The following is a 22,875-nucleotide window of genomic DNA, read 5'->3' on the forward strand; positions in this document are numbered from 1 at the left end:
TCATTAATGAATCATCCTAAATGGGCTTAAACAATAAAGGTTGAGTAAATTGATGCCCATGGGGAAAGTCCATAGAGAGATTGACATCAATCACCCTGAATGTTTAACAAAGTTATCAAAGATAAAGTTGCAGGGCTGGCCCAGTGGTATACTGGTTAAGTTTGTATGCTCTGCTTCGGCAGCCCAGGGTTTGTGGGTTTGGATCCTGGGCATGAACCTACACATCGCATGGTCAAACCATGCTGTGGCAGCATCCCACATACAAAATAGAGGAAGATTGGCACAGCTATTAGCTTAGGGCCAATCTTCCTCACCCAAAACAAAGAAGATACAGTTGCTTTAGGAAGGAGGGGGAGCTCTCCACTCTGTTCCTAAGGCAGACCAGCCCCTTCCATGGTCATGAGATGGATGCCAGCCCCAGGCAAGCTGCGTGCTGCCTCTCTTATGTCCAATCTGGTGAGAGCACGTCTGTCCCAGCATTCTAAGCTGGGGTCCTAAAATTCACCCTGATTGGCCTGTTTAAGTCGCATATCCACCCATAATGAAGCATGACTGTGGCCAGGAAACAGATTTATGCTGATTAGTTTAAATCTGAGCCACATGCCCCAACTCAAGTCATGAATTGTGTTAAATTCCTCCAAAGTTCAAGGACCTTAATGGAGGGAGGGTGACTACTCAGACTTCAGTAGGTAGAAATTTTCCAAGGAAGGAGAAAGGATGTTGGTGAGGCAGGCACATTAGTAACTCTCCATGTCTCAGTATTGTCATTGTTCCTCAGAGGGAAAAAAATTTCTAAATTATAGAAAGAGAACTAAGAAGAAAAATGTAGAGCCTGTGTGAAGCTATGGATGTCAGTTTTTTCCATGCAATTAACTATTACACAGTGCCCTGATGTAACCCTTCATTTCTGCTTGTAAGCGTGATTGAAAATGACTCCTAAAAAAGAACATAGCGATGAGTTGTTACAAGTGTGGGAGTTAGTGTTTAAAAATATTACATATTTGGAGATTTTCCTCCTAGCTGTCTTAACCAGTTCTGAATTCTTTAAGGAGTACAATGTCTTACTCCCTGTAACACTCTTTTCTGGCCGATGGTCTTCCTTGATCAGGAGGTGCTCATGGAGCTCCTAGAGCAGTGTGCAGATGGACTCTGGAAGGCTGAACGCTACGAGCTGATCGCTGACATCTATAAACTCATCATCCCCATTTACGAGAAGAGAAGAGATTTCGAGGTATCTGAGCGGGTTTGTTTTTTCCTGTTTGAGAGGACACTGGAGTGGCACATATCCCCAGACCTTCCTACATGCAAAGAGCAAGCAAGCCACCGTCAGAGATGAGCAAGTGGTCTCTGACCCTCCACATGGTTCCTCTAGTCACCACCCTCAGAGCCACCAGGTCTTACACACACAGACCCCACCTCTCCACAGACCCTGAATCTTGAACAGCAAGGGTTGGCAATTCTGTCACTTCACTTTTGAAAGGTTGCCAGGAACAGAGTTTTATAATCACCAGGTGCCTTTTTCCTCAGAACTCTTCCCTGTTCCACCTGCATGGAAAAATGGTAACCCTTCCCTCCTTCCTGGGAAGGAAGGTTGTCCATTTTCTCTTAGCATAGCAAATGAAGTAGGAAAAGCAGGGGTGAAAAATGTTGGCATCGGACTGGACCATCTCCAACATTTCAAGCTAACTTGAAAACAGAATTTGCTTACTGCAGTATGAAAATCTGATGGGTCCTCAATACGCAAGATGGCCCTTTGGGTAGGAAACATTACAATTCAGAAGTGATCTCTACCAGTTGTACAGACAAAATACATTCTTGATCTTTTCTTTTTTTTAACTCAAGTCCAAGGAATTTTCACCTACATTATCTCATTTAATTGTTATTTTGAAATTGATTCTACTAGTTGCAAGTGGGAGGAAATGGGTTTTGTTCTGTTTTCAGAGGCTGGCTCATCTCTATGACACCCTACACCGGGCCTACAGCAAAGTGACCGAGGTCATGCACTCGGGCCGCAGGCTCTTGGGGACGTACTTCCGAGTGGCCTTCTTCGGACAGGTGAGTCTCCTCTCCGTCTGTAGGCTGTCCCAAGTCCTTTTTTTTTTTTTAACTCTATAAAGTAGTATTTTGTAAATTTTCTGTTTTCTATAAGTGCTAATTTGATGAATTTGTCATATTTAGTATGATTCTTATCTTCCTCAGTAGTAAACTTTCTGCTTTTTTTCTTTCTTCCTGTCTTTTCTTTATTACTTTCTTAAGGCAGCGGTAAGTTCTCCCTCCATAAGACGTTCTTAGCGACATCTTTGGTACTTCAGTGTGGTTTGCAAGTTTCCTTTTCAAGTCTGTATGTGTATCTGTCCAGTCATTACAAACTCCAAAAAAATTAACATTTTATTCCATTTACAGAAATAAATCACCTGTTTCCTTATACAACTGCACTGCATGTTTTAAACCAAAATTAAGACTTTCTGGTTTCCTTTGTCCTTATGCATCTCTATCTTATGTAATATAATATCTCCCCAAGTTATATTTACCATTGTAATGTTCAGAAACCCTATACGAAAGGGTTCATTTAAATTTAACTGAAAGTTTAACCTCCAAGTCTCTAACATGATTAAATGGTATAAATTATAATCCATTTATTTAGGGTGTGTGGTTTTCTATGAGCATTATATAACCTTCAATTTATTCTGTTATTGTCTTTTATAACTTTATAGCAATACCAGTTTACAGACAGTGAAACAGATGTGGAGGTAATTACAGTAAATGCTTTAAAAAGCAAATAATATAGTGAAATTACTGCATCAAAACTCCTAGTTTGATGTGGGTGTTTTTTGTTTCATATTAGCCTGCATTTTTTTATATACTGTGTTTTTTGCACCATTTTCTATCTTTTATTTTAGATGAGAAACATTTTTTTAAAAATTTATTTTAAATATTAACCTCAATCTGGACTTTTAAATTTTCAACCTTTTTCACTTCCCATGCACTTCAAAGCCTTGTTGTATTCAGATATGATTGGTGCTAAAACAGATGATGACTGGTAATAAGGAAAATGTTTTCTGATATGGTACTGCCACCTATTAATATTTTTCTCATCAGTAAAGCAAAATTTATTGCATGTAACCTTTGCCGAACCTACTCCAGACCTGAATGCTTCCATTTATGCTGTGACATCCTGTGTTTATGGGAGTGGTCAGGAGAAGGGATGTGTGTGCACTCTGAGGCCTGCCTATAGCAGGCTGCAGAATCATTTCCTAGTGAGTTCTGCTTCTTGGGAATGTGAAACAGGCTTGAAACCCATCATTAGACTTCACTGAAAGAACACAGTCTTGAATCCCCAATCTTTCATTTCACTCAACACGTAATGACAGCATTCTTGAATGAGTTTGCAGTTTTGTGTTCTTCCTTTATCTTTGCACTCAGACTTCACATTATTATCATTTTCCTTCCTATTCGGAAAGCTTCTTTAAGTAGGATTTTATTTTAGATCATTCCCTTTTTTTTTTTTTTTAACCCTTATAACGAACAAATCCTTCCTGGGTGGTACGCCTTGGGCTTGTATTTGGGGGTATCTCTAACTGTGCCTTATGTCACAGGGATTCTTTGAAGATGAAGATGGAAAGGAGTATATTTACAAAGAGCCCAAACTCACGCCTCTGTCCGAAATCTCCCAGAGACTCCTTAAACTTTACTCAGATAAATTTGGTTCTGAAAATGTCAAGATGATACAAGACTCTGGCAAGGTAAGACCATGTTTGGAAATGTTTCAGAACAATATAATATTATTTTTATTGATTATACATGATGGATCATGTATGTTCATAAATGTGTGTAGATAAAAGACCCAAGAAAAAATTGGCCTTGAGCGGCAAGTGTGGGTTTTTTCTTCTTAATATGTTTCTGTGCTTTTCAGATGTCCATTAAGCAAATCTTTATTTCATAATTTTAAAAAGATTTTTTTTACAAAATAATTAATGTCTGAAAGGATGTACCATTTTTAGTACATATGTTTAGACACTCTGTAAGAGTAGGGTCCAACGTTCTGTTTCTCACTGCACTTTTCCCTGGTCTTGAGCACAGTGCCTGGCGCATTCCCTGATACTCTGACTGACTGATTGTTGGCTGTATGGACAGATGGACTGGCAAACGGACAGACCAAGGAATGAACTGACTAGCCAGCACACTTGTCAGAATGAGATCTACTTTCTATTTAGAGAGGCTGTCCTCTGCTCTATTGCTCTCATGAAGACCCTTTCTGAACCTACACGTTTTTCCTGGATATTTATGTGTCTCACTGTCTACAGGACATCTCCAGGAAATTGAGTGGCCCTTTGTTTCCTGAAACTCAGGCCAAGATAGAGCTCCTGTTCTTTGCATTAAAAATGTTCCTCCTGTTCAGTTTCCAGCACTGATAAGCTCTACCTCTTTCTGTGTCCACCATTTTGGAGGATCCTTAGTTCATTTTCCATCCTGAGCCCTGCTTTGGAGTTCCCAGTGTCTGGAATCTGTTTCCTTGGGGCCCTTTGTTTTCTCTAGAGAAGAATCTTCCAATCTCCTGCTCAGGTGGTAGAGAGAGGACAGGGAAGGGGGTAATTCTGGATTCTGGATGCAGGACACAAGTCTGCAGCCTTTCACCTATTCTCCTTGTGTTCTGCTCTGTACCTAACCCCTGCTTCCGCCGAGACTGGCAAACCCACTTAGACATTTTCCAGACCAGTTTCTCCAAGGAACAATCTCTGCTTTCTGTGGGGCAGGGACTAAGGAAGGGAACCTGGGGTTCCACCACTCCAATAAACTTTGGGCCCCTTGCCCTGGTTTCTGCCCTACACCTCTGCCAGTCACCTTAATCCTTGTGCTGGTCTTCTATGGATATCAGTCCATTCAGGCTGCTGTAACAAATACCAAAGACAGGTGGCTTATAAACAACAGAAACTTATTTCTCTCACTTCTGGAGGCTGGGAAGTCCAAGATCAAGGCATCGGCAGATTTGGTGTGTGGTGAGGGCTCGATTCCTTGTTTCTAGACGGCCATGTCTACACTCTCCTCACATGGTGGAAGGGGTGAGAGAGCTCTGTATGGTCCCTTTTATTAGGGCACTAACCCCGTCCATGAGGGCTCCACCCTCATGACTTGATCACCTCCCACTGCCTAATGCTATTACATTGGAGGTTAATATTTCAACATATGAATTTGTGGGGAACTCAGACATTCAGTGTACAGCAGCAGGCTTCTGAGGGGTGCACTGACTTGCTTGTTGTTACCCACTCCATGGGAACTTGGCTTAGAACTTCCTCCGTTCTGCCAAGTCAGGTAGTACACCTCCATACACCTGCTGTCTTCTGTCCTCTTTTCTTGGTTCTTGCAGGTCAGTTCTTTACTATTATTTTAAGAGTCGCACAAAGGAAAAGGGATAAGAATACTTTAGTCCATTTTTAACCAGAAACCTCAGCACAATCTGTTTAAGACCTACTTTTTTTCCAGACCAAATTACTAAGGTCCACCTTCCTTTTTCTCTAAAACCAAAACCTTTGTCTGGGTCAAGCTGTGGCTTTAACATTACAGCCTTTTCTCAAGGTTCTCCTATGTTCTTCTTCCCCTTTTCGTATGTGGCCCCCTATGCGGCAGCTGAAAGACCGTCTAGACTCTCTTCTCTTCCCCCAAACCCCAGTCCTCCATCCGTTCTGCTGATACATACATAGAACTTTGAAAATGAAGACTGGGGAAAAAACCACTGAAAACTAGGCAAGAATGTTCATGTCCACTGCTTTTAAATTGTTTCTGCTAAAGAAAATTAATACGTTGGATACAATTATAATGATTAGCCAGAGGGTTTTTCTAAATAGAAAAATAACTTATGACGTTATGTATTATCTTAACTTACAAAGTTTAAGGCACTTTCATTTTTCTTCATAACATCTCTGTTAAGAGATCAGTGGTGCGTCATTATTTGAGACCAGTAAAACCATTTTGGGTTCGTTGGTTGGCCTGCCCTGAGTCCAGTGCAATCTGCAAATTCTCTGCACAGTCATTACTTTCGTGTCCCCTTCTATTGCTCTGGAACTTTAGATAGAATTAGTATATATAAAATTGATTTGTCTCCCTAAAACTTTTGGTTTTGTATGGAAAATCCCTGTGTTTAGTTCTCTAACATGTAACAGAAGTTAGAGCACTACTAATCCTAGTTTTTAAAGCGTTTATGTGCTGAGTTATTCAGGAACTAAGCTTATGGTTAATTATTCTGTACCTGTACTAAATTTATCTACATCTGTTTATATCTAATCTAATCTATCTACAGATTAATTATAATTTGGGGACCTAGATTTTAACCATTATTATTAAAATAAACATTTTTCTCTCTAAGCCAATTATATAAAAGTGCAGCTTAGGAAACAATCAGAGAAATCCAGACAAGGAGTCGTTCTACAAGAAAACTAGCATAATGTCTTCAAAAAATTCAGTGTCATGAAAAAAAATAGTGAGGAATTTTAGATTAAACAAGACTAAAGAGACATATCAGCTAATGTAAAATGTGATCACTGATTAGATTCTGTTTCAAACACAAATAGCTATAAGTAACATTCTGGGGACATTTGAGAAATTTTAATATAGACTGGGTATTGGGTGATATTAGGGAATTAGTGTTAATTTTGTTAGGTACAACAGTGTATTGTGGTTATGGAGGAGAATGTTCTCATTTTTAGCACACATGTTCCTGATGTTCACATGTTCCTCATGGTCAGCCACATGGCTGAAGTGTCATGATGTGTACCACTTACTTTGAAATGGTTCAGCTAAAAAAAATGTCTATACATGTATTTATAGAGACACATATGGGTATATGTGTGTGTATATTTGAAACAATCATAGCAACGTATTGGCAATTTTTTCTAAGTTGTGGGTTTGTGAATATTTGTTTTACTATTTTTTTTCCAACTTTCCTGAGTTTTTCCAAAACTTTTACCAATAAAAAGGGGAAAAACACAGCGTAGGTATGCTTTGAAATAGCACTAATCTTCCATTTTGTTCATTCATTTGAAGGTCAACCCTAAGGATCTGGATTCCAAGTATGCGTATATCCAGGTGACTCATGTGATCCCATTCTTTGATGAAAAAGAGTTGCAAGAAAGGAAAACAGAGTTTGAAAGATCTCATAACATTCGCCGCTTCATGTTTGAGATGCCCTTCACTCAGACTGGGAAAAGGCAGGGTGGGGTCGAGGAGCAGTGCAAACGGCGCACCATATTGACAGGTACGGTTTCTCGGTACCTGTCTTTGAGAATCCCATCCAGACACGTGCCTGGACACCACGATAAAGAGCTTTCCAAAGGGATCCAGAAGCTTAGTTAACTTTCCCCACTTATCCATTTCAGTTTAATGTTTATCTAATGCTTACTTTTGAATACTCATGACATTTTTCTTTTTATCTGTTTGCATTTTTTTCTTCCACCAGATCAGAAGTTCATTTCCAATGTAAGGTCCCTTACTGTTTTTATAATCTGTTGAAAACAGTGGGCCCTTATCTCAGAATGCTTTTGCACATAATTTCAGGTGATTTACAGTCTCTTCTAAAACCCACGTGGACCCCTCTCTAGGCCCGTGGCCCCCAGGTCAAAAGCCCCTGCACCCGAGTCCTGTGCGTACTTCACGGGAAGAGACCCCTTACGTATCTGTCGCAGAGGTCCCAGCACAGACCTGCTCGGAGATTTTAGGCGGAGTGAATAAATGGGACATGAGGCTGGATCTCTCCCACCTCATTGCTGAGAATGGTTAGCCAGCCTCAGCCTGAATACCTCCAGTACCAGGAAGCTCAGTGCATTCAGAGGCCACCCAGACAGCTGTTGAAGTTTTAATTGATCCTTTGGCACTGTTTAGCCATCGATAACTCGTTCTCAGAAATGTATTTTGCATCATTTCCCAGTTCCCGACAAGTACAGTCGTCTTGGGAGTGATTTTTATCTTCTTTGGGGGAGCTTGACCCATCCACTCTTAGGGTCAGCAACATGGCTGGGGTAACCTAAAATAAAACACTTTCTTGACTTTAAAAAAACCGGTGGAGAGGCCTGTTCAGAATGCCAGGTGTGTCTGTATCCACTACTTAGGCAAGTTTTTCAAAGAGGGGCCATAGTTAAGTCAAGCCAGGAAAGCACCTCCTGCTGGACTAGAAGTCGATGTTGTCAAGTGTTCCATCTGGGCGCTAAGATGGAGCATCAGAGTAACAAATGAAAGGAACGCTGCTAAGATGCTGCATTTCAAGTGAGGCTCCGCTCTCACTGTTGAATCGTGCGCTTTAAATGGATGAATCGTGTGGTATGTGATTGCTATCTCAGTAAAGCTGTTACCAAAGAAAGAATATGGCTCATTATAAAATAGCTCAGAACAGCATTTTGCAGAGGAATTCTTTACCCTTCCTATGAGGGAACTGAGATAAAAGTTAAAATGTTTTAAAAACCTGCATTCTTAAAGAAAGAGTCCCTGCTCCTGCTTTTAGAATAATAAGATAACATGTTAAGCACAAACAATACTGTCCCTCCCCCATATGTAAATGAATTGTTTTTCTAATGGACACAGTAACAAATTCTTCTTGTTAATAAGCAAGACAACTACATTTCTAAGTGGAGTCATTTTGGGAGAATTATCAGCTTACAATGTTTGTCTCTGTAGCTGCGATGACTTTGATTCCTTAAATCAGAGCTTATCAAAGGCTGTTCCTGGACCAGCAGCATCAACATCACCTGAGAACCTGTTAGAAATGCAGATTCTCGGGCCGCACCCAGACCTGCTGAATCAGACACTCTGAGGGTGAGGCCAGGCTAGTTGTGTTTAACCAAGCCCTCCAGGTGTCTGATGCCGCTCAAGTTTAAGAACTGTTGCTTTAAATAAACCTAGTTCACTGATGAGTCAGGGCCGGGGGTTTTTATTACGATTGTTTTGCTCTGGTAGCACACTGATTCATACAGTTACCAGAGGGTGTTTTCCCTGGCAAGATTTCCTTCAAGGTTATAGTTTACCATTTTTTTCATAGAAATACTGTAGATTAGATAAAGGATGTAAGCAAAGCTCTGAACCTGGCAGAACAGAGAGGACAAAGAGTAACTCCCCTTCAGAGAGAGGCAAAGGAGACACGTGTGGTTGACTCAGGAAGTAACCACCTTGCACAGCTGTGGGCAGTGCAGAGTCTGGGCCTGGGGTCCTGCAGACCTGGGTCTCATCCTCACTGTGTGACTTTGGGCAGGTCACTTAACCTCTCTGTGCCTTAGTTTCCTCATCTGTAAAATGAGTTATACTATCCATCTTGTGGTAAAAGAATTTTGTGAATTTTACCCAGGAAGGGAAAGAAAGTACCTCATTTTGCTAGATCTCACCCACCATCAGGCTCCTTGCCTTTTCTGGTTGATGAAGAGCACGAGGGGACTATAGTGCAACAAAACATGCAAAAATGGCTGCCATTACTGCCCTAAAAGATCTCAAAATATCAAACGGATGGTTACTGAGCAGCATAAAGATTTAGAAAAGAGTTAGAAAAATGCTACTAAAAACATGTAAACTTTGTGTCAACGTTTAGTTAAAGACACACAGACCGGGATTGTTCTGAAGACTTTGAGCTTGAGAGTTTTCCCTTATGTTCTTAATCTTTTAGGTTCTTCTTCCATTGCTTTGCTTCAGACCTGAGTTTTGGTCTTCCAAGTTGTAGGGACGCCCCAGCCCTCCCTGCCCTCTGAACCTGGCAAAGGCTCACTTTCCTGGATAGTTCGGTCAGTTAGCTGCAATTGTGATCATTTGAAAAACCTAATGATCACTCTCCAGGCCCCTTCGGTGTACACTCCTGAGCCTGCCTCCCAACATGATCCCCTCCTTTTCTTCCTTCATGGAACTCCTGCCATGGAGCTTCTTCCCAATCACCATTCCAGAGTCTTCCAAATCACGCCCAGACTCGGACTCAGGTTGGAAATATTCTCCTGCCCTTCGCCTTATGTTCAGTCTAACCAGACCGTCCAGTCACCCACACTTCTCAGCTGTCTCTTCCTCACTCTCCTTCCTAAAGGGCTGCAGATCATGAATGTGGGCCATTTATTAGTAACGTGATGGCTCGCTCAGTCCGTCACCTAATTTTCCACCTTCCAGACCAGTTTGCTCTTTCATTTAGTCTTTTGGGTGGTAATACATTCATTAATTCAGCAAAATATATTGAACACAGGTAGTGTTCCAACTTGGCATACTGACAAAACCAAGCTCTGGCTTGAGCAGCTTAGATCCTAGTGGGAGGAGACAGATGATAAACTGTAAACATAGTGGGTAAATACACCTGTGTTGGAAGGAATACATATTGTGGACAAGAGCAAAAGGAGATTGGAAATGAGAAGTTAAGAAAGGAGGGAAATGAGAGGTGCTGTTTAAATAGGGTGGCTGGGGTAGACCTCACTGAGGAGATGATGTTTGGGTCCAGACTTGAAGGAGATGAGGAAGAGGGTCTTGCAAATGTCTGGTGGGAGAAGGAGCTGTTGGCGCAAAGGCTGGCACTGGGGATGTCTGTGTCCATGCATTCAGGGGACCAGGGGATGACCAGTAGGCTGGTGTGACTGGAGCCCAGTGAGCCTGAGGGAGAGGAGAAGAGGTGGGTCCAGCAAGGAAGTCAGGAGGCCAGCTGGTGGGGGAGTCCCAGATCACATGGACCTGGTAGGCTCAGGGACAGATTCTGAGTTTTCTGTATCATTATACCTCTTCTTTGCCGCTTTAAGTCTCCAGTTACCATCACAAGAAGCAGTGACTCAGGACTTTTGCAGTGAATGAAATCAGTATAATCTATGGACACCTCACAAACATCGTTGGAGATGGTTTTTCTCCCTGAAATGATGGTGCTACTGCACCATGGCACACAAACACTGTGACTAATCGTATGTGTTTTGACATGACTGTTAGCCTCATGAAACATTTCCACAGGTACTTCCTTCTTAGAAATGGGAATGTTGTAGCACTCCTCTATAAAGCACATCAGTCTGTCACATCCTGGTACACCTCTGGTTGGAGGACCACTTCCCTGTCTCCTTGGCTGGTAAGCAGCAATGCCTAGCTCTTGTCACACTATCAAAGGAGCTTTCAATTCAAAGAGGATTTATCCATCCCAGTGCTGTCACTTAAAAACTGTGTGTCTGCAAGGAACGCAAAAGAAATAGGAGGCCCAGACCCTTGGCTTTAGATTGATAAAACACGTAGAGACTAGAACAGGCATGTGAGTGTGTGATAAATGAGGTTGCATAGAGTTGAACACCTTCTCCTGCTTTGTCCAGACTTTGGGGGGCCCATCGGAACTCTGTGATCTATGGGGAGCTGGCCATGTTTTCTCATTTTTGCTAAGTCCTTTCTGAGTAAACCCTCCCCAGCCCCTTACTAAATAGTAACAAATCCAAACACAACACTCCCATCTTATTTTTGCTTGTTAAAAAATAGAATAAGCTTTTAAGTATCTATCTATATGTCTATTAGTAAAAATATGTTAAATGAGAATATTATAGATATTTATATAACATAAAGCATGGAAATATGAAACAGACTCAAATTAAAATTCATCTGTTCATTTTTAAACTTAACTCTTTGGTGTTGGTATGTTCAGGTATCAAATTATGATAGATGAAAATAACATTGATTTTTTGGATAAAAAACTATCTAAGGGGGCCAGCCCCATGGCCAAGTGGTTAAGTTCACATGCTCCGCTTCAGTGGCCCGGGGTTTTGCCAATTTGCATCCTGGACATGGACATAGCACCGCTCATCAGGCCACGCTGCCGCAGCATCCCACATGCCACAACTAGAAGGACCCACAACTAAAATATACAACTATGTACTGGAGGGATTTGGAGAGAAGAAAAAAACGATTGGCCTCAGTTGTTAGCTCAGGTGCCAATCTTTAAAAAAAAAAAAAACTAAGAAAAAGTAAATGTTTTTACTTACATTGTTTACTCATTTAAGTTTCAAAATATCTTCTTATTAGTATTACTCCAACAGTTTGTGAATATGTGGTTCATAAAATACTTTGCTTGGAAATATATTTTTACTTGTTATTTTTCATTGGTTTCTCTGATTTCTACAGACATAAGCATGTGATTCAGAGTTGTTCCTTGGAGAAAAATGAATTGTCTCAAGCATATTTTTATGAACTATTTTCTGACTTAATCTGTATGTGATACCTCAAAACTGTTTAGTCTTTTTTATATTTTCAAAGCCATCTTATACCTACTTTTAAGCTCATTCAGATCTCACAACTTCAAGGAAGGCAGGGCATTCATGGATGAGAATACTGAGCAGGGAGTGATAAAGTGATTTCTTCAAAGACACACTTCTCACATTAAAGCTTAACAAGGACCTAACTCTCCTGACTTTGTATGATACAACCTGTCATTAAACATAAACAATGATAAAGGAAGAAAATAGTCTGTTTCCACAAAATACTGGCATATGACTTTGGCAGACTTTGGGTTTCTTATCTGTAAAACGGGAATAATAATTACTTCTACCTCAATAATAGTAAAGATCATGCAGGCTATGGAATAATTCTGGCACTTGCTCCTCTGCAGCAATACACTGCTTCCCATATGTAAAGAAGCGGATCCCTGTCATGTACCAACACCACACCGACCTGAACCCCATTGAAGTGGCCATTGATGAGATGAGCAAGAAAGTGGCTGAGCTCCGGCAGCTGTGCTCTTCGGCTGAAGTGGACATGATCAAACTGCAGCTCAAACTCCAGGGCAGTGTGAGCGTTCAGGTGAGCCAAACCATGGAGCCACAGGGGAAAGGCTCCTTCGGACCTCGATAAACTTCAAGTCATTCACACCACCAGGGTCTAGTGTAGATCCCTGGCTTACCAGGCGATCCGCGTTACCTCCCCACAGTGTCTGTGTGCAGTTTCTCCTGACATCAGAGCGGGCAGTAGCCTTAGAGCTCCCACCCCACCCCATCCCACCTACCAGAGCTGTCCTTCTTGCTAAGCCAACAGCTAGGGCAGAGACAGCTCTCCATACTAACCTGTTTTTTGGTAATTTGGGGAATTCTAGGTGCCTAATTGGAAGCTTCAAGACTCTTCTAAACATAAAGAAATGTGGGTAGATACAGATTTTTTAAATAAAACTATTGTTTCTGGTTTCTATGAAAATTGTATCTGAAAAAATACCGTAAGTTTCACTCTCTTAAGGGTGTCTTTTGATTAACAGAAATTCTTCATTTTAATATAGCCCAATGAATCAATTTTTCCTCTACTCGTAGCATTTTTGGTGTCCTCTTTAAGAAATCTTTCTTAAATCTGTTTCAAAGATGCTCTCCTATGTTCTCCTCCTTTGTTCAGCATTCCTTCCAATGTAGATCTGCAATCCGTCTGGAAGTGATTTTGTATGTGGTAGCAGATAGGGATCAAAATATATCTTTTTTTCCATATAGCTATGAAGTGTGCACCATTTATGGAAAAGATCATTCTTGATCTAGGTACTGATTATACAGATATGTTCAGTTTGTGAAAATTCATCAAGCTCTACACTTACGTGTTCATTTCTGTTTGTATATTACACTTCAATAGTGCGTTTTTTAAAAGGTTTCTTACTTACATGGTTTCCTGGGAAACTGGTAAATGTTAAATAACCTCCCTCTGGTGACTAGTATGCCTCTTGCTTTATTGACATTTCTAAGTGTATATGAATAACTCTAGCACTTGTTTTACATGTGTGTGTGTATATATATATGTACACAGACGTGTGTGTGTGTGTGTGTGTGTATCGCCCTATCTCCAATTCTTTTCTCTTTCAAGAAGGGTGTGTTTATGAAAGTTACATGTAGATTGTAGTATATAGATTTTGGGATTTTCTTGGTTCATTTTGTGAAATCAGTTTTTGTCAACTTTTTATCAGGAGTTGTTGCCTAACATTTTTCTAAATGTCATTCACCATGAAAGTATTTGCAGATATTTTTAACATCTTCCCTTATGGCCCAAAAGACTTAGGTGCTAAAATAAGTTATCAAGTGAATATGATAAATATTCCAGTAATGTAAGTGGTTACATAACAGGGCCAGAGGCCACAGTTTTCTGCAGTTAAAAACAAAACCACTCAATAACATGGCCTAGGAACATCATGCCTCTATCAAAAGGCCAGCGGAGGAGTGTGGATACCAGTAAAGGGTGGGGCTAGACAGGTTGAGCTTTCTAAAGGGCAAAATGTGCCCTGCCATTTGGTGGTGACCTTAGAGTTTTATAAATGCTCAGTCATCTTGGAAAGCAAAGAATCCCATGGTGAAATGAGGATATTAAGTTTATATGTGTTTGCCCACCAAGATAACAACAAAGTTGGAGCCAGAGGAAATTGATTTTATCATTTTATTTGTCTGTTTCTGTAGTTCTTTGACCAAGAGCCTCACTGGGGTTGCTGTTGTACAGGACAGAGCCATCAGGGTGCCTTCATGGCGCTGCACTCCAAGGTCTTGTTATCTTAGACCTTACAAAGTCTCATCAGCTCTCCTCTTTGCCTCTTCTTAAAATTGAATATATTGTATCATTTTGGATAATTGGTCATTTGGGTCATCTTCAGGTTGTTAACATAGTTCCCCACACATATCCAGTGTGATGACATATTCAGTCATCACACAAGATTAGCTAGTTGTTCCTGTTAGGGCCCACCTCTAACCACAATGGCCGTCTGTCTCCCCACCTCTGGTGTGAATTCTCACAGCTCGGTTCTCCTGCCATTACTGTACAAGTCCTGCACACCATGGAGCCCTTCCCCTTCACCAACAGTGACAGACAAGACAAGTCCTGCACACCATGGAGCCCTTCCCCTTCACCAACAGTGACAGACAAGACAGACAGCCTCCCTACTTACTTACCTTCCAAGCCCACCAGACCTCCCAGGAAAAATTAGGCAGTATCACATGGTCAAGGCCTTTCCCAAGCTGTCTCAGATGCCTGGAACTTTCTCCTCCCCATCCAGTGTGTCTAACCTTCTTTCTCTCCACATTCTCACATTTCCTAACTTACCCAACTTCAGAGAACTCTTCTTGGCTAATTGAAAGAGAGATGCAGGGTGCTGGTTCACTTGACACGTTGCTGAATGTCCCTAATCTTTGGCCTTCTAGCACACCTCACACTGTTGCTTCATTCGAGGACAGCAAACCAGTGTGGCCGTAGCTGCCTATACAGTTCCATGAGGTGAACAGTTGATTTTTAAAAACTGGTGTATTTCCCATATTTTTCAGTTTTTCACTGAACTCACTAGATTGACCTCTTAGTCAGTATGGTGGAGCACAAATACCAATTGGAAGACTTGGGCTCTGATCTCAGGCATTTTGCTTACTGGCTGTTCAACTTTGAACAGGTCCTTAAATTTTCCAAGCATTGGTTCTTCCTACATAAAAGGAACCATCAACACAAGTGCCCTGAGAATGGCTGAGATGATAAAATCAAATGACATATAACAATATAAGCCTATTTCACACTTTCCTTTTTTGAGTTATAAGTTCCTGGAGGGCAGGGGTCATGACCAACTCACTCAAACAGCATTTTTAGTACGTTCCAACTGAAACTAAATCAATGATAGTGGTAATTTTCTTCATAACATGATTTAAAATCTTTGTTCTTTATCTAGGTCAACGCTGGTCCACTAGCGTATGCCCGAGCTTTCTTAGATGACACAAACACAAAAAGGTATCCTGACAATAAAGTGAAGTTGCTTAAAGAAGTTTTCAGGTAAACCACACTGGAAACGTCCTTTTCTCTTCAAGGATTCATCATTTCTGTGCTCATTCAGTAGATACCACCAGTTGGACTTATTCATTGTCCTCTACATGCCTTTTTTTTTTTTTCATTCCCGCACCATTTCAGGCAATTTGTGGAAGCTTGTGGTCAAGCCTTAGCAGTAAATGAACGGCTGATTAAAGAGGACCAGTTAGAGTATCAGGAAGAAATGAAGGCCAACTACAGGGAAATGGCAAAGGAGCTTTCTGAAATCATGCATGAGCAGGTAAGTGCCAGCCTGGAGTTCTTCTCATTTTTAGGGAGCATGCATCATTTTGGGTCTCAAGTACACCGTATGGTGGCCTAAACCTTCCAACATCCTTCCAGAATTTAGATATCTGAAGAATAATGTACATTGCTGCTACTATCGAACCACAGGTTACTTGGGGAACAGCTAACAAATTGCCTACCAGTTAGTATCTAACGTGACCAGAGGAGAGCAGCACCCACCTCTCTTCATTGCCCTTAGAGGTGGCTGCAGTTTATAAGCTTTGACCTTCCCCACCAATCTAGCTCAAAAAAATAAAACTCACATTAAAAGAAATACCCATACTCTTCCTAGAATTTCCTTTGTTCATCCAATCCTTTGAAAGAACAGGGTTTACTAGCCTGATTTAAGGACTTAGCTGTTGCATTAAATAACTTTGCCCCCTGGAGGAGAAGACAAGCATTTCACCGAATTCCTTTCACATCTTCAGTGCCATCAGTGGGACTCCAAACAGCACATTTAAAAAATGTGCCATTTAAAAAAAATAGGCTTGTTCCATTTTTGACTATTTACAGCTAACCCATGGGTGCCCCAGTGGATTCTTCATGGCTGCTTCTATATTCCTTGTCATTACGGGCATCTTTCCTGATTACAAGGTTACTATCGCCTTCCTGTATGAATTCCTTTCAGTAGGATTACTGATGTGGGCTCAGTAGTCATCAGAAGGGACAGCTGCCCCGGGAACCAAGTGAATGTCAAAAAGCAGCTGCCACATTGTTGCTTTTTGAGGGGTCCATTCTCCATCAACCAGGGTGACTTCTTCCCGGTCGCAGTACCAGTCTTTATAATTAGTGTTGGCACCTTAAGAACACTTAACTATTTTTGTCTGTTCCCCTACATTATTGTCTTTCAGTCCTGCAAAATGGAAGCTAGGACCATTTCTGCCAGTTAGTATATAACATGATGATTTACTTAGGAAATGTCTGTTGCAGGAAACTAGCTTAAATGTCTGAGATTTAACTTGCTTGCTTTTTTTTGTCCTCCATGCTAACACATTCAGATGGGATGGTAATGTCATTTTCTAATTTTGTTTTTCTGAACCTTGATAAACTGAGTCACATGAAGTTATTACTGAATTTGGACAACTGCAGACATTGGCGTCATGATAATGCATGTTCAGAAGAAGGCAACCCTCTTCTGGGCATTTAGAAAAGTAGGGAAAAAATTGAAATGATTAAAGAAATAAATATGTGAGTAATTAAGCAGAAAGGAAGGGTCTCCTGGGAACAAGTTTTTAGAGAAAACTCAAGGTCTTTTTCTTGAGGTCTCCAGATTCCTGTAGGATGGAAAGCTTGATCAGTGGGTGCCAGCATTTGGCACTAGAAAAGATGAAAGTAGGAAAAAATTATGGGCTGAAAATTGTAAAGTAAACTCCCAAATTATGTGGACATTTAATGCAGTGCTGTGCTGTAAACTGCACCTTGACCTTTTCACTATCTCAACAACTATGAAGATTAAACTCCTTTGAACCCTTAAGCAGAAAGGGTCGTGGCTGGAATAGACCTGATTTTGCTTTGTCCAGGGGAGCCTCTGAATGTATGTTGTTCTCAGTTTCGGCCTGGCAATAGGTCAAGTCTTGTGCTTAGAATTCTTCCCTGCATTACCTAGTATGAAAAGAGATTTTTTTCAGGTCAGAGGGGCAGCCACTATCTCTTTCCCAGGATGGAAATCTGTAAGACCCTGAGAAAAGGAGCCAGGAGAGAAACACAGGTGCTCCAGATTCATTTTAAAAGATGTTTCCAAAGGACAAGGCTAGGTCATGTCCCCATCAAGTATGTGTAAGATAGACTTCAAGCCACCTTATAATCTGATGAGTCTAGAAGGCTCTTCATTCACTAACTTGTGAAGGAAACAAAACATATTGTTCTTGACTTTTCTCCTTTTAATCCTGATCTGAAAAAGGTCATTTCCTAGATGAGCTGACCCAATCCCTCTGCAAACTGCCAAAGCCAAGCTATCTGAGCGCACCGTCATTCACGGTCTCGGTGACCACTGGGTGATAAATTGTGTGTGACGTGAAATGCACCATTTTGAGAAATGTTGTTCAGGGCGTTACACTTGGGTAATGTTGTGTTTCTGTGCCTCGAGATTTGCCCCCTGGAGGAGAAGACGAGCGTTTTACCGAATTCCCTTCACATCTTCAATGCCATCAGTGGGACTCCAACAAGCACAATGGTTCATGGGATGACCAGCTCGTCCTCAGTTGTGTGATTTCACCTCATGGATCACCTGTGGGGACTTGCTTTGTCATTTACAAACTCAGGATGATTTCCAAAACTAATCACTGGGCCCGTGCAAGACACGGGGAAGACCGAGCACAAGAAGTCAAGGGGAATGGGAGAGAAAGGAAATAAAGAACTGTGTTATTTCTTAGCACATTTTCTAGAGGAGTCATAAGAGGGTGCACGTATTTTTTTAAATCTCGCTGGCAATATTCAAACTTTTCATTGTGTCTTAACAGAAGTGTGTGGTGGACACTCTTAAGCTGGAGTTAAATTTTATTCTTCCTTACAGAGTAGTATTAAACGGCCTAGAGAAAACAAGTGTTCTAGAATGTACATAGCAGGGACAGTAGCACTGAAATTGAGGCTGAGGTAACCTTTTGCCTCTAGGCTAAGCTGGAAAATCTTGAAAATATTTTTTTTTTCCTGTGGCACATTCAGGTTGAATACAAGAATTATTTTTGTGACTAGTTTTTGATGACCCAAGGGAACTGACCATTGTAATTTTTGTACCAGTGAACCAGAAGGTTTAGTGCTTTTATACTCATTTACTTGCATTTAAAAAATATGAAAGCTTAAGAAACTATGTGAGCCTAAAACTAGTCAAGCAGTTTAGAACCAAAGGCCTGTATTAATAAACACAACTATGCTAAAAATTTAAAAATAGTACAGTATATTGTTATGTACATAGAGTTTGTTAATACAGTCTCAGCATCCTGTATATACGTGTATTACATTTCTACATTTTTAATACTCACATCAGCTTCTGCATAAGTTTAATTGTGACAAATTTGTGCTGTACTTAGTATATACAATACACTTTACTGTTTTATTCTTGTACATAAAAAAGTGCAATATTGAGATGTATACAGTCTTTGCTATGTTAGGTTTATAAACTGTTTTAAAAATTTCATCCTTTTGCCAAAGTGGTGGAGTATGTAATTGGTAAATCATAAATCCTGTGGTGAATAGTGGTGTAATTTAAAGCTTTCACCATGTTATATTTTCTTTTGAGACATTAATTTAGTAATTTTATATTTGGAAAAATAAAAGTTTTTAATTTTATTTAACTAGAATCTCTGCCCTGCTGTAATTAAACATTCTGTACCACATCTGTATTAAAAATAACATTGCTGATTTTCCAGTAGTGAATACTGGGTATTTATTGTTTGACAGTCCTACGAGGGGCAGGATATTGAAATACTTGGGGGTGAGATAACGTGGTGTATGAAATTTGCTTTAAAATACTTGAGGGGGAAAAAAAGAGAGAGTTGGTCGATTAAACAAGTTTGACAGAAGCTCCGGTTGGGTACATGAGGAATCTAAGTTTCCATGAGACAGATTTCAAGGCAGGTCTAGAAGCCAGATCTTCCAGAGGACTTGGATAAATGCTTTGTTGCACTGTGGTCTGGCTCTGAATTCTACTGCAGTCATGCGCCACATAACAACAACATTTCAGTCAGCGATGGACTGCATATATGACAGTGGTCCATGAGATTACAATGGAGCTTAAAAATTCCTATTGCCTAGTGTATCTGGAAGAAGACACCCAAAAGGTTCATCCGTGACTCCAAAGGATTTGCCAACGATGGAGAGATTGCAAAAATCAGCAAGGCTGTGGTTGAGATGGCAAACAGCTTTAACCTGGGTGTGGGTGTGGATGAGGACGACGTTGAGGAGTTCCTAGAAGTGGTTCTTGAGGAATTGACTAATGAGGAGTTGTTGGAACTGGAACAAAAATGCATAGCTGAGGAAGAGGCAAGAGAATAAGAAACTATAGGAGAAGAAAAAGAACCCCCAAGAAATTCACAGCAAGAGAATAAGAAACTATAGGAGAAGAAAAAGAACCCCCAAGAAATTCACAGCAAAGGGTTTAGCAGAAGTTTTTGCAGACCTCCACGAGTTCCTTAAAAAGTTTGAAAACATGGACACCCTGAACACCGAAAGTTTTCATTAACAGCAAGGAATGTTCATGATGCATTATCTGTTTACAAGCAAATCTAGGATGAAAAAAAGAAACCAAGCAAACCACAAGGGACATATTTCTGAAAAGAGTGACATCTCCCTAAGAGCCTCAGGCAGGTCCTTCAGGAGGTGTTCCAGAAGAAGGCATTGTTATCATAGGAGATGACAGCTCCATGCATGTTACTGCCCCTGAAGACCTTCCAGTGGGACACGATGTGGAGGTGGAACACAGTGATACTGATGATCCTGACCCTGTGTAGGCCTAGGCTAATCTGTGTTTGTGTCTTAGTTTTTAATAAAAAAGCTCAAAAAGTAAAAGACAAATAAAACATTTCAAAACTAGAAAAAAATGTATAACTATATAAAGAAAGAAAATATTTTTGTACAGGTGTCCAACGTGTTTGTGTTTTAAATTGTGTTATTACAAAAGAGTCAAAGCTGGGGCCAGCCTGGTGGCGCAGCTGTTAAGTTCGCATGCTCCCGTTCGGCAGCTCAGGGTTTGCCGGTTCAGATCCCAGGCACAGACCTACTCACCACTTGTCAAGCCATGCTGTGGCAGGCAGCCTACATATAAAGTTGAGGAAGATGGGCACGATGTTAGCTCAGGGCCAATCTTCCTCAGCAAAGAGGAAGATTGGCAGCAGATGTTAGCTCAGAGCTAATCTTCCTCAAGGAAAAACGAAGTCAAAGTTTTAAAAAATTAAAAAGTTAATAAAGTAAAAAAGTTACAGTAAGCTAAGGTTAATTTATTATTGAAGAGAGAAAAGTATTTTTGTAAGTTTAGTGTAGCCTAAGTGTACAGTGTTTATAAAGTCTACAGTAGTGTACAATAATGTATCCACAGTAAGGCAGTATTTTACAGATGGAGACAAGGTCATGAAGAAGAGATGGTGAAGCATGATGGTGGCTCGCCAGAGTCTACAGCCCATTTGTTAGTCTATCCAGACTTAGGGCTTGAGAAAATTCTCTGTATAGGTTTGCCCTGAATCTCTCACATCCTCAGCCCAGTGTGATAAACCTTGACTCTAACATCAGCAGGGGTGGGTATAAGAGTTTGTCTCCTGTGTCACTGAGCTGTATTTCCTATTCATAAATGCCTCACTTAGAAGCCATAAAATTCAAGTTACCATGTAGTAAGATAAATATGTCTAGAAAAAGCTAACTTGCTATCAAATCATTAAACTTGGAGAGTACTTTGTACAGATGCCATGTCAGATAAGATTAAGCTTGGAAAGTGACCAAACCTCATTTATTACAACAGTGGAGAAAGGAGCCATCTCTAAGCTGAGGACATCTACTATTGACCCTGCAATGAAACATATTCATATCAATTAAAATCCTCATTTAGTATGTGTATAAAAGTTTAATTTCTGGGGCCAGCCTGGTGGCATAGGGGTTAAGTTTGTGTGCTCCATTTCAGCAGCCTAGGGTTCATGGTTTCTGATCCTGGGCACAGACCTACAAACCCTTTATCAAGCCATGCTGTGGTGGCACCCCACGTACAAAATAGAGGAAGACTGGCACAGAGGTTAGCTCAGCAACAATCTTCCTCACATACACAAAAAAGTTTAATTTCTGTATAAAGTTACACATTAAAATAGTTTATTGGAGAAAATTATTTCTAACAGAAAATCTTGATTGCTATTTTTCAGTAAATGTTTTTAAGTGTTTCCCATAGGTTTTACTTACTCTTTTTTTTTATTGAGGTAAAATATACCCAACATTTCCCATTTCACCCATCTTTAAGTGTACAGTTCGGTGGGATTAAGCACATTCTCGTCGTGCAGCCGTCACCACCATCCATCCCTGGAAATTTTTCATGATCCCAACAGAAACTCTGTTCCCATTAAACAGTGACTCTCTGTTTCCCCTTTGGGAAAATTGTTTTTGAAGTAACTTGAAAACCACCATCATGCTTCACCATCTCTTCTTCTTGAAACTGAATGTCTATTTAGTACCTTATCAGGGATATCTGCTACCTGGAACTAGCTCACTCTAGGCAGTATACGTACATAGAGCCAGCCCCTGCATGGAGAAAGCTGCTGAGAGTGGGGATGCAAAACTGACAAGTGACTTATGAAGGAGGAGGAATAACCACAGGGACTTGCTTAACCGTGTGACAGAGTCACTCAGTGTAGACACTCCATTCAGAAAAACGTTTGATTTCCACCAACAAGGGACCATCTGTGTAAACTGTGGACATCCACATGGTGGAGTCTATGTAGCTAAAAAAAGGAATGTGAATATATCTGTGTACTGCTATGGAGTGATCTTCAAGATGCAGTGAGTAAAAACACAAGATGGAGAAAAGTGTGAGTAGTATGCTACCAATTATTTAAGAAAGGAGATACATATAAATATGCAGAGATATTTGCTTTATTTCAGATGGAAGGGTAAACCAAAAAAAATGTAAGTTGTTACCTATAGAAGGAGAGAGGGAATAATATATAGGGGACAGGGTTAGAAGATAAATTTGTCCAAATATAATTTGCTTTATAGATTTGGCTTTAGAACCATATGAATATTTACATAGTTAGTAAAATAGATTTTTTTAATTCCTAAAAATTGAAAGCAAAATGAAGTAAATGAACATAACTATATATCAAGTTGGTGACATAAAACAAAGAAAGGAACTATTTCAATTGACTTTAA

The 22,875-nt window shown here is 40.4% G+C and overlaps 1 protein-coding gene across 14 annotated transcripts in view; it reads left to right on the plus strand.

Annotated features, from left to right (window-relative positions):
• DOCK9 (dedicator of cytokinesis 9) overlaps positions 1-19,398 on the plus strand; it is a 273,741-nt gene extending 254,343 nt beyond the window's left edge. For all 14 annotated transcript variants that reach the window (XM_046664993.1, XM_046664998.1, XM_046664997.1 and 11 more), the window contains 8 exons: positions 1,109-1,231; positions 1,942-2,055; positions 3,597-3,743; positions 7,039-7,249; positions 12,569-12,759; positions 15,620-15,720; positions 15,856-15,994; positions 18,125-19,398. In XM_046664993.1, the coding sequence (XP_046520949.1) occupies positions 1,109-1,231; positions 1,942-2,055; positions 3,597-3,743; positions 7,039-7,249; positions 12,569-12,759; positions 15,620-15,720; positions 15,856-15,994; positions 18,125-18,247 (1,149 nt within the window). In that variant the 3' untranslated portion in view covers positions 18,248-19,398. The remainder of the gene's footprint in view (positions 1-1,108; positions 1,232-1,941; positions 2,056-3,596; positions 3,744-7,038; positions 7,250-12,568; positions 12,760-15,619; positions 15,721-15,855; positions 15,995-18,124) is intronic.
• Positions 19,399-22,875: the final 3,477 nt, after the last annotated feature.

The sequence above is a fragment of the Equus quagga genome, chromosome 6 (genome assembly GCF_021613505.1).
Source record: "Equus quagga isolate Etosha38 chromosome 6, UCLA_HA_Equagga_1.0, whole genome shotgun sequence".
NCBI classification, from domain to species: domain Eukaryota; kingdom Metazoa; phylum Chordata; class Mammalia; order Perissodactyla; family Equidae; genus Equus; species Equus quagga.